Below are 15,679 nucleotides of genomic sequence, written 5' to 3' on the forward strand. Positions count from 1 at the left end.
TGTGCATGTGTAATCACGCCTGCTGCTATCTACGTGCGGGGGCGAGGGTGGTCCGTGGTCGGGGGAGGTCCAGGGACTCCAGGGTCTGACGGGCGGTAAAGGTTAAGGGGGGCTGCCTGTGTTGAGGGTGAGCCTGGAGCAGGGGATGGAGTGAAGGGGCGGTGGGGGTATTGCTCCCGATGTGGTGGGGGAAAGGTCTGGGAGGGATAGGGTGGGGGAGGCCTACAAGCCCAGCGTCCCCCCAATGGATGACGCCAAGACCACCCCCAGCACCACACAGCAAATGATTATCATGATTTTCTTCTGCAGGCAGGAAGGCCGGGGGGGAGGGAGGGGACAGGGAGACCGAGAGATAAAGAGACAGACACACCGACAGACGGATGGGGAGGACGGTGTGAGGGGAAAGAAGAAGGGAGAGAAAACAGAAAAAAAGGAAGAGGTCAGAACCCGAGATAAGGCCTCACTTCATCACTCACCTCAGCCCCAGCCTGAGCCCAGCCCCGCCCGCTCGGCTTCAGCCCACCTGCTCCACAGGCCCACCCACCCCGGCTCACCCTCCGGGCCTTGCTCTGATATTTCACAGCTTTCTTGGTGTCAGACACAGCTCGCTCCACGTAGTCCACGGAATGTTCCACATTGTACTCAATGCGGTCAATCATTTCGCCCTGCGGAGGAGACGTGCATGGGACGGGGTGGGAACTGGGGCTGGAAGAGGGGACCCCCAGGGGACCTGGGCTAGGCTCCCCGAGGCAGTACCTGGCTCTCCACCAGCATGGCCATGTCCACAAACATGTCATGCAGCTCACGGATGCTGGTTTCCAGCTTGATGATCTCGTTGTGCCTCGTCTCGATTTCGTTCAGCGCCTGCTTTGTCATCTGCGAGTCCATTTTGATCTAGGGTGATGGGGGCAGGAAGGGTGAGTTTGGGGCATGGGAGGTGAGCTGCAACCCCTTCACTCCCAGGAGAGCTTGGATTCTGTAGTCAGAGCGTCTGGGTTCAAATCTGGCTGGTGTTCACTAGCTGTAACTGTGGATAAACTGCTTAAGTTCATGGAGTTTCAGTTTCCTCACCTAGAAAAGTGATACTAACAGTGCCTGCCTCACATGGCTGTGTGAAGATTGAGTGACTATGTGTATATTGATTAGAATAGTACCTGGCACACAGAAAGCATTAAAGAGACATGTGTTAAATTACAAAAAGTAAAGCTTGGGGACTTCCCTAGTGGTCCAGTGGCTAAGATTCTGTGCTCCCAATGCAGGGGTCCCAGGTTCGATCCCTGGTCAGGGAATTAGATCCCATAGGCTATAACTGAAAGATCCTGTGTGCCACAACTAAAGACCCAGCACAACCAAATAAATGAATATATTTTCAAAAAGCCTCTAAGCACACACCAGGAAGGGAGATGGGGGTCCTGGACCGCCACCAAGATTGGGAGCCACCATCTGGTCAATGGTGGACACGGTAACACAATCAGGTATAGTGCCTCCCCACTAAAGCCAGACCACTCATTTTCCAAACCACTCACTGTTTAGAAAGCCACTCTTCTGCTCTAAAACCCTCCAGCGCTTCCCACTACCCACAGTCTACACACCTTTTGCTTTAGCAATCAAGATCCCATCTTCCTTTCTGTCCTTATCTCCCAAATCATAACAGCCCACACAATGGCTCTTTGGCAACTAGTTCACTCTCCCTGTCTTTGTTCAGTCTGTCCTCTTTGTCTGGAATGTTGTTTGCCCATCTTCCCATGTCCAAATGATCTTTGTCTCTTAAGGCACACAGCTCAATGCCACTTCCCCCAGGAAGCCTTCCCTGACCCTAGAAATGAATACTATTTTAGAGCCCATTTGCATCCTGTTTAGCCTTCAGGCAAGGTACCGGCAACCCTGCACCGCAATGATGGGGGGTCAATTGGCAGGGATCAGCTCTATATCCTGAGAACCACTCATCAGTTTTCCCTCTACTCTTCAGGCAGACTGACAGGCATCCTGGGCAGAACTGTTTGGGAGGGCTCCAGGCTAACTGGCCCACGAGCGATTTTCTCAAAGCTAATTTAACAAAGATCAATTCTCTAAATAACAATTTGCTGAAAACTGCTAGACAATCAGTGAACAGACTTTAATTCTGGTCTAGAAACCTAAACCAGAGTCATTCTGCCACCCACCAGAAGCAGAAAGAGAGCCAGAACCTGTCAGCCAGGGCAAAAATCAAGAAAGAGAAAGAAGAACTACAGTGGTAGAGGTACAGCTGGGGAAAGTCCATCTATTTCACATATAAGATGACAAGGGCAAAACTTCAGCAAAACTAAAACTAGTTTTTGGTTTTTTTTTAATCTTTAAAATGTAGGCGAATTAGTCACTGGGTGAAATGACCTGTGTCATTAGGGAGAAGTATATCCTAGTGCTGAAGAGTCATGACTGGACTGCATCCTTGCTCTGCCTCTAGTTGTGTGACCTCAGCAAATCATTTAAGCTCTTTGTTTAAATTTGGGTCAGATTTCCTCATGTGTGAAATACAGCTGCTTCAGAGGCTTATGGTGAGGGGTAAAGGAGTTTAGTAGGTAAATGTAAATATGTACAGTGCCTACAACAGTGCCCACTCCCTTCTGCCATTTTTATGAGGGTGCCTTCCTGCTCAGCCCCCATGGAATTCCCCAGTTCCAGATTCAGACTTCCAGACACTTGCGATTTCAGGGTTGACTTAGGACCTTGAGTTCAACCTAAGCCTGGGGAGGAATGATGAATGCTCTGCAAGTACAGACCCCACCCCTGCGCGGGGCTCACATCGTCCGTGAAGATGGCCAATTTTCCACTCTCCAGCATGTCTTCCAGTTCTTCGTTTGTTGTGGTCCTTCCGGCTGTGGGGAGAAAGGGCTCTCTGTTCAGTGACTGGGCCAGCATGGGGGGCCTAAGGTGATGGGACCCCGGAGACCACCCTCCCACCTGGCCTAAGGCCCACGGAGGGGAAGGGCCTGCCTGGAAGGAGTACGCGAGAGCAGGGGTGGGAGGTTAGGGGCAGGGGTGTCACACGCACTGATCTCCAGCTGCCGCTGGATCCGGTCCTTGCAGCGGTCCCGGTACTTGGACTGGGTCGCGTTATATTCAGTCATTACTTCCACGAACTTCCGGGAGAGTGTGGAGTGCTGTGGGGGTACAGACACATCAGGAGGCAGGGAGCAGAGACCGTGGAGGGATGGAGTGGGCAGGAGGGGCTGAGTAGGCCTATGGCCCCTTCTTCAGCTCGTGCCACGATCCCAGCCTCTCACAAGAGCGCAGTCCCTTAGGCCCAACACCTCCATCCTTCGCCCAGACCGACCAAGGCAGCCAGGTGAGGGCACGGACTTGTAGCGCATCCCGCCCTCCGCCGTAGCCCCGCCTGCCCGCCCCGCCCCGCCCCGCCCCTGCCCCGCCCAGTCTCCTCCTCGGCCACGCCCCCATACCTACGCCTGCTCTGGGCCGCCCAACCCCAACAGGCAGGGCTCCAGCCTGGACTCCTCCCCTGCCAGCTCCCTTCTGCTTTGGTCCTGGCCCTGACCCTGACCGTGCCTGGCCGCTGCCTCCCACCTGGGTCTTGCGGATGCGCAGGTCCGCGGAGGAACGGTTCAGTCCCTCCTCCTGTTCAATGCTTTGCTCGATCGCTGTGGGACAGAAGACGCAGTGACTGGTGGGCTGGAGACCCGGGGCGTGTGGGGCGGAGGCTTGGGACACATGAAGGGGTTGACACCCTGAGGCAGGCCGCAGGCCTGTGATCAGAGGTCACACCCAGGCGAGGGCAGGCAGTAAAGACTGCAGGGTGGCGAGGCAGGAGGCCGGTAAATAAAGGGACCAAGGTTTGAGGGGGCCTTCCAGGCCCAAGTAGGAGGAGAGATTGACTGTCAGTTGGTCATCAGACAGAGGGGAGCTATTTGTTCTGATGGAGAGACTGGGTCTTTGAAAGTCTAACTCCTGCCCAGCCTCCCAGTCGACATCCTCCGTATGAATGGGAGTGGAGGGTACTCTCCACTTTTTGCAATCTCAGCAAAGGGTCAGGAACCCATCGAGGGACTTTCTGGTGGACTGCAAGGAGTTTCAGGCTGGTCAGGTTCTAGTGGCTGCCCTTTCCGTGGAAAATTCCAGGGTAAGCAGATGCATGTTTCAACAGAGGAAACAGCTCTCCTCCTTCCCAGGTGGCACCAGTGGTAAAGAACCCACCTATAGATGTAGGAGACATAAGAGATGTGGGTTTGATCCCTGGGTCAGGAAGATCCCCTGGATGAGGGGATGACAACCCACTCCAGTATTTTGCCTAGAGAATTCCATGGACAGAGGAAAACGGTGGGCTACAGTCCATAGGGTCACAAAGAGTCGGATATGATGAAAGAAATGACACGACTGAGCACACGCACATACACTGCCTTAGAAAATGACCCCTGTCCCAGGAATCCCCACTGCTAAAGGATGTTCTGGACAAGCACACAGATTAACTGGGATTGCTGCTTCTAGATCATGCACTCCCCACACTTATTCAGATTTTCTATAAAAGAGCTTGTGAGTAAGATCAGCTGGGCTCCGGAAATGCAGCCTGAATGAAACACAGGCCCTCTCAAATGGGGAAAAGCCTCCAGGCCATTCCTAAGAACATTGCTTTGCTGTTCCTGGCAGCGGTGGAGGTATGAGGCTGGATGGCACCCCAACGCTTCCCTGCCAGCCATGGCGGGCCAGCAAATGAGTGACACTTCTGTTCCAGCTGCTACGGGAAAAGTCCAGAAACACACACCCAAGGAGGTTGGAATCGCTGGCCCCAGACTCGGACCTTATTGTCAGACTTGGGACTGGGACCAAACCCCGGAGGAAGGGATCCTTTAATAATGTCTCAATGACTTTTTCCAGCAATCCTGGGAGTTCAGTGATAGCAGTCCAGATTTCAGACTAGAAACTGAGGTTGAGATGGAGAAAACAACTCATTCGAGGTCACAGACAAAGCCAGAGGTCATGGCACCACAGAGCTGGAGAAAGATGGAGAAGACTATCTCTCTTTTTCTGGAGCTCTGAAAGGTCAGCTTCTCTAAGGCACTGCCACTTTTCCTAGTTTCTTTCTCAGCTGAAGTCCTAAGCCTAAACTATACAGCCCTCCTCGTGGTCTCATGTGTGCTAAGTCACTTCAGTCATGTTCAACTCTTTGTGACCCTATGGACTGTAGCCTGCCAGGCTCCTCTGTCCATGGGATTTTCCAGCCAAGAATACTGGAGTGGGCTGCCACACCCTTCTCCAGGGGATCTTCCCAACCCAGGGATCAAACCCATGTCATGGTCTTATAGAGCGTGTTAATGTCAGAGTTCTACGGGCTCAACGAAATCATTGAACACAAGGATTTTTAAACTGTGTTCCATAGATCCCTGCTTCTGAGAAGGAACCTCAGAGGGTGCTGTTGCTGGGAGTGATGGGAAGCCAGGTGCATAGGTCTCTGGGACTCTCAACCCCAGGTCAGTCAGAACAGTCTGACATTTATGTGTTGTATATAACGGAATTTGGGGTAAGATTTCACCTAGGAAAAAAAGATTTTGCTACACCCCCAAAAAAGAGAAAGAAAAATGAACAAACTTTCCCCCACCCAGCTTTGAAATTGCTTCAGTAGTTCTTACTGTATTGATGAGGAAGCTGAGGGTAGGGTACTTGTCCAGAATGAGTTAATGATGGAAGTGGGATCCCTATGTCTGGATTTGCAATCAGTGAGCTCCCAGTTTGGATCATTCTGCTTTCCAGCACACACTCCTGAGAGCAAAGAACTTACAGATCAGCACCAGAGGCTCACATATGACCTCCTGTTGAATCCGGGAAAGCATGGAGTCCCTGTCCTCATCTCCCTGGACCAAGGTCATTGTGCTCAGGGCCAGACATCTGACATGATTCCTTTCCCCCCAGAGCCCAGAAACCTTGCCTCAGACAGAGGAGTGCTTGGCAAATGTTTTCTGATGCTGAATTACCAGGAGCATACAAATTAACATCATGGTAATGCTGCTGAATTCCCCTGGCACCAACAGACAAGGAGGTTCCCAACCCACAATGCTTTGGGGGAAGGTGGTTATTACCAGCACCCAAGTCCTTAAATTAGAGTGAATACATGAGCATTTGGCAAGTCCCTCCTGCAAGCCTGCCAGCCCCCTGGTGTCAGCCACACAGTCCAATCTGTCCTGAGCTAAGGATACCAATTCAGAAGCATTTGCTGAGCCCACCTACTGGGTGCTGAGCGCTATGTCCGGCACCTGTTCGGGAGAAATGAGGCCTCCATGAAACGAAAGCCACCTGGAAGACTGTGTTTTCTCAGCAGACCTTTCTGCCGATGGAACCAGCAGAGCTCAGATGCAATTTGGACAGAAACCCTCCTCTCTCTCATTTCCCTGTCCAGTCTGTATCGTTCTCTGTGGAATCTGGAGCAAATTAGAAAATCTGGGATTTTATGCCTTCTCACTGTTTAGGAATTTGACTCCTGTAAGCTTGTAGACATTTGTCATGGTTTAGTCCAATGGAAGGCTGACTTGTTTCCCTCCTTGGTCAGGGGAGGGCATTTCTCACCTTTCAACTTGGATCGAACCTTGTTGGCCGTCTTCTTGATGTCTGTAGTGAGGTCCTCCAGCTCCTGTTTGGTCTCTGAGGGGGAGGCGAGGGGAAGAGAGGGAGAGGTGAGACGTCTGGGTGGGACTCCAGCCTCCTTCTGCCCCCAGCTCCCAACCACCCAGCAGCAACACTTACTCTCATCCGGGTTGGGGGCGGCCAGGATAGCACTGTGCTGTTTTTTCACTTGTTCCACATCCTCTGACAGCTTCTCAATGCAGCCCCGGATCTCTTCCACCTGGGGCAGCAAATTGATACCCAGCCAAGTCATCGGGCCGGACAAAGGGATTCGGGGGGGCGGGGGTGCTCAGTCAGGGCTCAGGGAAATGGGCCAGACCCAGAGGGGTTGGTAAAAGGCCAAGGGGATGGAGGAGTAGAGAGAGGGATGGGGGTGCGGAGGGCCAGGAAGAAGGCAGTTGTGGGCTGGCGGTCAGGTTCTGTTACCTGTTCAAAGAACTCATCCATGAAGTGGTCTCGGTCCACATGGACCACTTCTTCCTCATCATCGCTGTCTTTCGCCTGGGAGGCAAAGAAAGGCAGAGTCTGTGAGCAGTCCCGATGCTCCAAGCTCTAGGCTCAGAGTGGGGGTCCTGGGAAGGGCTGCATGAAGGGGGCCCAGAAGCCATAACAAATACTGAGGGTCTTGTGGCCCAGGGTCCCGGAGGCCGGGTAGCTGACAGCCCAAAGGACACCTGGGAGGGAATTAGCCAAAGGCACCCTTATGGGATAGAAATGGTCCTGGGAGCGCTGTCACCCTGGAGGCGGGTGGTGCTCTGGACAGATGCTTTATCTAACCAGCGTGGAAGCATTTCCATATTGTAACAACCGGCCAAATGTCAACCTGGCAGTAACTGGCTCTGGGCTGTGAGAAGGGGTCTGACGTGGAGTCCCGGCAGCCTGACCCCCTCACCATGCCCCCAGCCGCTCCTGCCAGGCTTCACTTTGTTCCCTTCTCTTCCCCTCCAGCCTCCAACGCGACCAGCCACGTCCCCTATGCAAGGTCACTTCACTGCCAGCGGCGGGCATCAAGTTAAGCAAGCACAGTCAGGCTTGGGGAGGGCTGGATGCGAGACACAGAGAGCACCCCGACCTTCCTCCTCCCACCCACTCTCACCCCTCCCCGACTTTCCTCTGTGCAGTCACTTGCTTTCATCCAGCCTGTTCCAACTTCACACCCACCTACTCTCCCTTGCTTGGATTTCCCAGTTGCAACCTGCAGCTGCTCAGCCCTCCACCCCCAGGGCTCAGAGACACAAAGGGATTCACCCTCCCACACCGCCACCGCGGCCACCAGACAGGCCAGTGACATAGACAGAAGGGCTGACAAACAAGGCACACAGAAATAGGCCCCCTGACACCCACACTGCGCTGACGCGCTGACGTTCACCCTCACACGGGCCCACAGCAGAGCTGCCTTCTGAACATGTGGACACGCAGACGTGCAGCGCTCACCACCCCCACGCCCCCTGGGACATTGGGGAGGACCCCCTGGGGCTGTGCTCCCAGCCTCTCTGAGCCTCAGCTTCGCATGCTCACTCAGATCTAGGAAGGAGGAAAGGGGGGCAGGGAGGGCTCCCCAGTGCTTCACACTCCCTACTCAAGACCCTGCTCGGGACAGAAGTCTGAGGGCCCATTAAACTTAATTACATCTGGAGCCCTAATCAGCCTCCACGGAAATTTAAACAGAGTTCACCCTGATTTCCAGAAAGAAAGAAAAAAACAAGCCAAGACTCAGACAGAATCTCACGACCACAGCCTGAATGAAATCAAGACAGGAGCCAAAAGTGTCTAGCAGGGGATGTTGCCAGATGAGATAGAAAGAGGAGAGCTTGCCCAGAACCTCGACAGGGTCCCAGCAGACCGCAGACAGGACCCAACAGAAACCAGACAGCTCAGACCCAACCAGACTCACGCAGACAGATCGCAGACAGCTGAGATCGAACCTAGACAGAGCCAGATGGGAGCTAGATGCGATCTAGACAGCCAGTTAACTTGGAATCAGAGAGCCCCGACAGCACAAGGAAGAGACTGATGGAGACGTCCAGCTAGACCCTCTCAAAGGCACCCCAGCTTTCCACCAAAGCCCAGCGGTCCCCAGGGATCCTCCCCATGCCATGTCAGAGAGTAGGTTTGGCACTTCCATTTCATCTCCAAATATCTCCCGAAAAAGGGGGGCTCCTCTTCTTGGCCCACAGCTGCCCCCAGAAGGAGGGGTGGTACCTGGTGGGGCTTGGGGACCCCCAGGGGACTTCTGGCTCCTCAAGTCTCCAGCTGACCCGGAACCACACCCGCAGACCTTGGCCCCAAGAGGCTTTGAGCTGCCTGGCTCATCTCTGAGGACTCACCGGCTTCCCACGAGGTGCTAGCCTCAAAAAGCTGGCTGCCCCATGACGGCATGTTCCTTCTCTGCCTTCAAGCTCTGGGCCTGCAGCCTGGCTGCCCACAAGTCTCACCGGCGCAGGTGTCTGGAAACTTTCCTGTTCTGTCTTTTTCCCCTCCCAGGTTGACTTTCTGTGCATCTTAGTACCCCACCAGGGAAACCCAACGCTGACTTCAGACTTCCTCAAGTCTCATTCTCTCCTCCTCTCCTGTGGTCCCCAGGGACAGGGGACAAGTCCTTTATTCTGCCCTGGGGCATCCTTGGTGGCCTGTTTACTTGCCCTTGAGAGAGGAGGAAAGGTACAGGGCCCAAGGATGACTTAGTTGGTGCACTAATTACAGGCAACTGAGAGCTAAAATCCTCTCCAGTTTCCAGACACTTCTCCATCTATAATCTCGTCTGATCCTTACCACCATAGCCCTCGAAAAAGCTGTCCCCATTTCACAGATGAGGGAACAGAAGGCAGTGGGGGAAGAGAAAATGGACTTGCTCAAGGGCACCCAGGCTGAAGGGCTGGAAAACCAGAGGCATAATCTAAGACATGCCTCCTCCCAGAGCCTCTTCTGTGGCTCAAGGCCACGCTGCCTCCTGCCAGCCACTCCATCACCAGAGGGTTCCCTTCTCAGGTCCCCTCCTGACAAGGCCCAATCTGGGCAAAGCTCTGTGCCCTGAAAGCCTAGCAAAATATCAGCATCTGACAATGCCTTTGGCCTTGGTCTTGCATTCTTGTTATCTCATTTAATCTTCACTGAAACTCTTCAGTTGACCATTGGTCAGTGAAAGCTCATGAAAGTGTCAGTCACTTAGTCGTGCCTGACTCTTTGCAATCCCATGGACTGTAGCCTGCCAGACTCCTCTGTCCATGGGATTCTCCAGGCAAGAATACTGGAATGGGGAGCCATTCCCTTCTCCAGGGATTCTTCCTGACCCAGGGATGGAACCCAAGTCTCCTGCATTTCAGGCAGATTCTTTACCATCTGAGCCACCAGGGAAGCCCAGTTATGGCAAATGCTTACACAGCATTTGAAGATGTGCTAAGCACTGTTCTAAGTGCACTGCCTTTATTTATCCATTTCGTTCTCACAATAGCCCCCTTTTATAGGTGAGGAAACTGAGTCACAGAGAGGCGAACGAGCTTGCCCAGGTCAGCAGCTGGAGGGCTACATGCCTTCTTCCCTCTGAGCTTCAGTCTCTGCATTTGCTGAATGGCAATAAAGTCAAGAAAGTAAAAGTGTTAGTCGCTCGGTCGTGTCCGACTCTTTGCGACCCCATGGACTGTAGCCCGTCAGGCTCCTCTGTCCATGGGGATTCTCCAGGCAAGAATACTGGCGTGGGTTGCCATTCCCTTCTCCACGGTATCTTCCCACCCCAGGGATGGAACTCGGGTCTCCTGCACTACAGGCAGATTCTTTACCATCTGAGCCACTGGGGAAGCCCGAGTCCTCCCTTAATGGTGGGCTGGAGGAGGCAATGAGACCTCCTCCAGGCAGGAAAAAAACGCCAGATGCTGCCAGAAATAATTACTGCTCAGGGAGGGTTGGTTGGTCCCCACTGCCCTTCCCCTGTTACAGATGAGGAAACAGGCTCAGAGAGGTTGCCTGACGCTGCCTAAGACTTCACAGCAAATAAGGTCAGAGGTGAACTGAAGTGAATTTAGCCCTTGAACTGTCTGGTACTTAATCTCAGGCTCTTTCCCTCCTGTCCCTCTGTTTCTTCCTGGCTCCTAAAGAGTTGTCTCTGCTGTGTCCTCAGCACTGCTGAACTCCCATGGCTGGGACAGAAAACCAGGAAGAGGTGCCAGGCTGCAGGAAGAGCCCAGACAGGAAGCCAGGTGTTCTAGCCTCCATTCAATCTGCTGGGTGACTCTAGGCAATTCGCGGCCCCTCTCTGGGCCCTGGCTTATCTATGCAATGGGTGGGCCCTTCTCGCTCTGAGGTGTGCGTACTTCATCATGAGCACAGCCTACATTTCTGGAAGAAGCTAACCAGCCTAAAAGAAAACAGGCTGCAGGCAAATGAGAATACCTCAGAAAAGGTGATCACATATGCCCTTATCCACCTTATGGACAATTGAAGCCTCAGTTTCCTCCTGGGTGAAATGAAGATAAGAATTATATGCATCAGACACATAGGTGTTAATAACGAGGCATTGGGCTCAGTTACAAGTGCTTTGCCTCAATGAATTTAATCCTTACAGCCACTCCATGAAGTAGATACTCTTTTTATTCCCATCTGACCAATGAGGCAGAGAGAGATTAAGTAATTTGCCTAAAATCATACAGCTGGTGGGGAGCCGACAGGGTGGGGCCTGGATTGGAACCCCGGCAGTCTGCTCTTTACCGCCTGACGACTCCTCAAGTGCCCAGGAAGATGAAATGGGGGAGTGTGGAAGCCCTGAGCACCTTCTGGAACTGCCCTGGGGGCTGCGGACATCAGATCCAAGCCTCTGGATTCAGCCCTTCCTGATCAGAGACACCCGGGGCCCTCATGGGTGTGTCAGAGAGGTGGAGACAGCACAGATGCATGGACAGAGGGAGTGGGGCAGTGTGAGCCAGCGAGTCCAGCACGGAGACAGACAAGAGGGTGACTAAACCAGAGGTGGAAAGAGACTGGAACAGGGTGATAGAAAAGTCATAGAGTGGGGTCTTCCCTGGCAGTCCAGTGGTTAGGACTCCGAGCTTCCACTACAGGGGCCGCGGGTTCGATCCCTGGTTGGGGAACTAAGATTCCTGCATGCCACATGGTGCGGCCAAAACAATAAAAAAAGAAGTCATAGAGTGGGTATGTGTGTGGGTAAACACGTATGCATGCCCACACACACACAATGTACACGTGCTCACACTTGCTTCTCAGGGGCACATGCATCCTTTGATCTAGAGGCACCAGCCTCTCTCCACTGCACCCCCTGCTTCGGTCCATCTGTTTCCCTGACCCGGGCCTCTGCTCGATCCCAGCATCTAGCCCAGCCTTCCCACCCCTACCTCTCTCTTCCGCCTTCCCCACCAACTCCTTCTTCACTCTCCCTCTGCCCCACAGAGTCGTCATTTATCTAACAAATGTATCTGATCAGTGTCCACTTCTCTCCTGGGTGCTGCGGAGAACAAACCAGGAAGGTGGCCTGCCTCCAGGTAGCTGACACTCCAGGGGAGGGAGACAGACTGTGCAAAAGAAGCAAGACAATTTCAGACTGGGCTCCGGTACATAGCAGGAAGGAGATAAAACGGGAGGTGTGATAGAAACGGCCGCGGGGGAGGTTTGATATCTGAGCTAAGGCCCAGGGAGTTAACTGCACCACAACCTGGAGGACACTGAATTCAAGGCAGAGGGAACAGTGTTCAGGCAGAAGGAACAGCATTCACACAGAGGGACCAGCAGGTGCAAAGGCCCTCAAGCCGGGGGGAGCTTGTGTGTCTGAATGGCAGAAAACAAGCCCCATGCTGCGGGGGGCTATCAACCCATCACCCAGGGTTCTCCTGGTCCCTGATGGAGAATGTGGGGCCACTCTTTCCTTCTGCTGCATCAGGTCTACATTTCTAAAGCATCTACTATGCCTATCCCATCACTGAGGGCCCTCAAATTCCTCACCTCAGGCCCCCCTCCCCCATTTCCCAGTCTCCCCAACCACCCCCACACCCGCCTTCCCACTCCAGAGCTTCCTCACAGGCTCTGCCCACAGGCTCTGCCCACAACGCATCCCCTTGTGGCTTCGCTCTGTAACCTTTCTCTCCACCTCACTTGCTCTCTTTCTCTCCTTTTCAGCCCATCCCTGGCCCCACTCCTTGGACCCTGGGACACCCATCCAGCCAACTGTCTCCCTCCTGCAGCCTCCACTCCAGCTCAGCACCTCCCAGTTGCCAACCAAAGGTGCCTGGTGATGTGGAAACAGAAAACCCTAATTCAATGCTGGCTCCGCCATCAACAGCTGTATGACCTTGGGCAAGTCAGGTTACTGCTCTGGCCCTCGATGTACTCCAAAATAAATTAGGGGCCACATCTTGCCCATCCCAGAGGGCTGACAGGAGACTCCAGAGAAATAAACGAGTCAGCTGTAGAATAACATACACTCGTGGAGCAATGCTGAGCCCAGGCCTCCTTCTAGGAGCCTCTGGCATAATTTCAATCCTCAGGATAGCCTTCCGAAGCAGGTCCCATTGCTACTCCCAATTCACTCATGAAGAAAGTGAGGACCAGAGAGGTTAAGCAATTTACCCAAGGTCACACAGGAGTAGCAAAGCTAGGATTTGAACCCAGATAGTCTGACTCCCAAACCTGTGCCCTTGAGTGCTATGTGATAAACCCCTTGGGACCTCTTAAAGTGCTATTAGAAAAAGACAATCAGGACCCCCCAGGCAGACCTCCCCTCTGATCACTGACTTTCTGATCCCTCTCAGCCTCTCAGCGGCCCCTTTCCCAGGCCTCCCACACCCTGCCTGGTTTCTCCAGGCTTCCAGCCTCCTCATTCTCAATTCTGGGGGGGAGACCCCCACACTCCTTGCATCTGGAAGCTTTTTCCCACCCCACACATGCCCTTCCAAATCTCCAGTTTCCTGGAGCCATGACTAACACCAGAGCCATCAGCATTCCGTCAGCCCCCTTCACCCCTCCGCCCCTGTCCCACCTCCACCACCGGCTGCCCCCAGCAGCCCCAGCAGACTGGATGCCTTCCCTTGGGGCAGTGGGTCCCTGACCCACTCAGATGAGGACACTCATCACTGCCTTCACTGTATCTTGCTTTGCCTTTTCCCTCCCCTTCTCTAATCACACCATGATTCCACTATCACCTCACCCCCACCTGCTTTCCATCTCTCTGGGTTTTGGAGTCATGGCACAGTCTTGGCAACAGCAGAGCTGGGTTCAAATCCAGACTCCTCACTTGCTAGTGCTGTGACCTTGGGCAAGTTTTAACCACTCTAGGCCTCAGTTTTCTTCACCATAAAATGAAGCAGTCTCTCAGTCTGCCTGCCTTACCAGGTGAAGGTCTAATGAGATTACGGATGACAACCTGCTTTGGATGAAAATGGGGAGAGAAGGGGAATTAAGAGCATCAGTGCTGGAGCCAGCCTGCCTTTAAATAGCTATGTGAATTTGGTCAAGTTACTTAACTTCTCTGGGTTTCAGCTTCCTCATCTGTAAAATGGAATAATGCTAGCACCAGTCTCTAGGGTTGCTACAAGGATCAAAATGAGTTAATACATATACAATACTTAGAATGGTGTCTGGCACATGAATGTTGGTTATTTAATCACTCCCAGTTTCCTGATGCCTGAGTGTATAACTCAAAGTTTAATTGAAAAAGAAAAACAAAAAACCACCAACCTTCAAAATTCCCTCTCTCAACCACCAGTTTCTCCTTCCGTCCCACCTGCCAACCCATTTCTCTTAGAAGCAGCAGTCACTTGCCTCCAAGCTCCTTCCTTTTGTCTTCCTATAACCTGGTTCCCCATCCCCAAATCCAGGGGGCCCTCTAAAGACAGAGCTTTTTACCTCCAGTGTTGAGACTTCTCTTTCAAAGGCTAAAAAAGCAGAGACACATGTCAACTTGGCAGACGGGAAACCCAGATTTCTGCCTGATCTTCCCACCCACTTGCTTGGTGACCTTGGGCAAATTCCTACCCATCACCAAACCTCAATCTCCTCATCTGTCAAATGGGATAATAACCCAGGGGGAACAGCCAATAGGCTCCTAGTCAAGTGCATCAGGCTACATCAGTTGGGTCCAGTACTTTATTAGCATAACCCCCGGGGCCCTGAGCACACCGCAAGCTGTCAGCTCTGCCTCCTTGGGCCCCAGGTCATTTCTCCAATGCCCCTCGCCTCTTCCCAGTCCCAGAACCCCCACTCCCCAGCCTCTTCCAAATGGCAGCGTTCACTGCAGACATCAGTGCCACCCTCCTCCTCCGTCACCCAAATCCAACTCACTGCCTGGCGGGACTCCTGGAGCCGGGCCTCTTCAGGCCTGCAGACCAGGGGCCCGCGGTCAGCTCACGCCTGATCGTTCAGGATGCACCAGTTCCCCCCAGTGGGGCACAGTCCATGGCTCACAACTCAGTTCCAGGGCCCTGTGCACGAACCCTCCTTCCGGTCTCCCCTGCAGCCCCCTTCTCCCACCTCTAGGATCACTCTCTGTCCGGCCCTGGCCTCTGGCCATCTCCTGAGGCCACCCCTTCCCTCCTGTCTCTGAGAGGTGCCCCCTCCCCACGGACAGCAACACACACACATTCCATTCACTGCTCAGTTAGCATCTCAGTCTCAACCTGTGTCCTTCCCCCCTGGCTGCCCCCAAATCTGGGTCCCGCTAGGCTCAGCCTGGCCCAGGAACTGCCCACATCCTCTCATTCAGCAAATCTGCCCAGAAGATAATAGCACCCTCCAGTTCTCTCCCCACACTCACTCTCCCATCCTCAGATGAGACCCCAGGGCCCTCCTATGGACTGGGGTGTCCAGGGTCCCTGAGACATCTCCTGCCCGCCGTGTGTCTTAATGGCCTCAACCCCTTCTAGCCACTGGCCCTAAAATGCAGGTTCATTGGTGACAGCAGGTGCCTCCACATCTTGGGGCGCCCCTGCCACCAACCTCCCGCCTCATCATTTGCCCCCGCGTCCCAGCACCTCCTCCACTCCACCCCCACGCGTCCCCCAATATTGGGGTCCCGCCCCCCCATTCTCCCCACCCCCAGGCTCACACTCCGCAGCTCCTGAGTCCGATCCTTCAT

The 15,679-nt window shown here is 53.6% G+C and overlaps 1 protein-coding gene across 1 annotated transcript; it reads right to left on the reverse strand.

The window, feature by feature from the left end:
• Positions 1–222: 222 nt before the first annotated feature.
• Positions 223–15,679, reverse strand: STX1B (syntaxin 1B). Its single transcript, XM_065919302.1, has 10 exons — positions 15,650–15,679; positions 7,033–7,107; positions 6,727–6,826; positions 6,550–6,624; positions 3,562–3,635; positions 3,032–3,140; positions 2,782–2,855; positions 757–894; positions 555–665; positions 223–303 (listed from the first exon to the last, which is right to left on the reverse strand). Exons 1-10 carry the CDS (start codon positions 15,677–15,679, stop codon positions 223–225), a joined length of 867 nt encoding a protein of 288 aa, XP_065775374.1.

This window comes from Muntiacus reevesi, chromosome 2, assembly GCF_963930625.1.
Source record: "Muntiacus reevesi chromosome 2, mMunRee1.1, whole genome shotgun sequence".
NCBI lineage: Eukaryota > Metazoa > Chordata > Mammalia > Artiodactyla > Cervidae > Muntiacus > Muntiacus reevesi.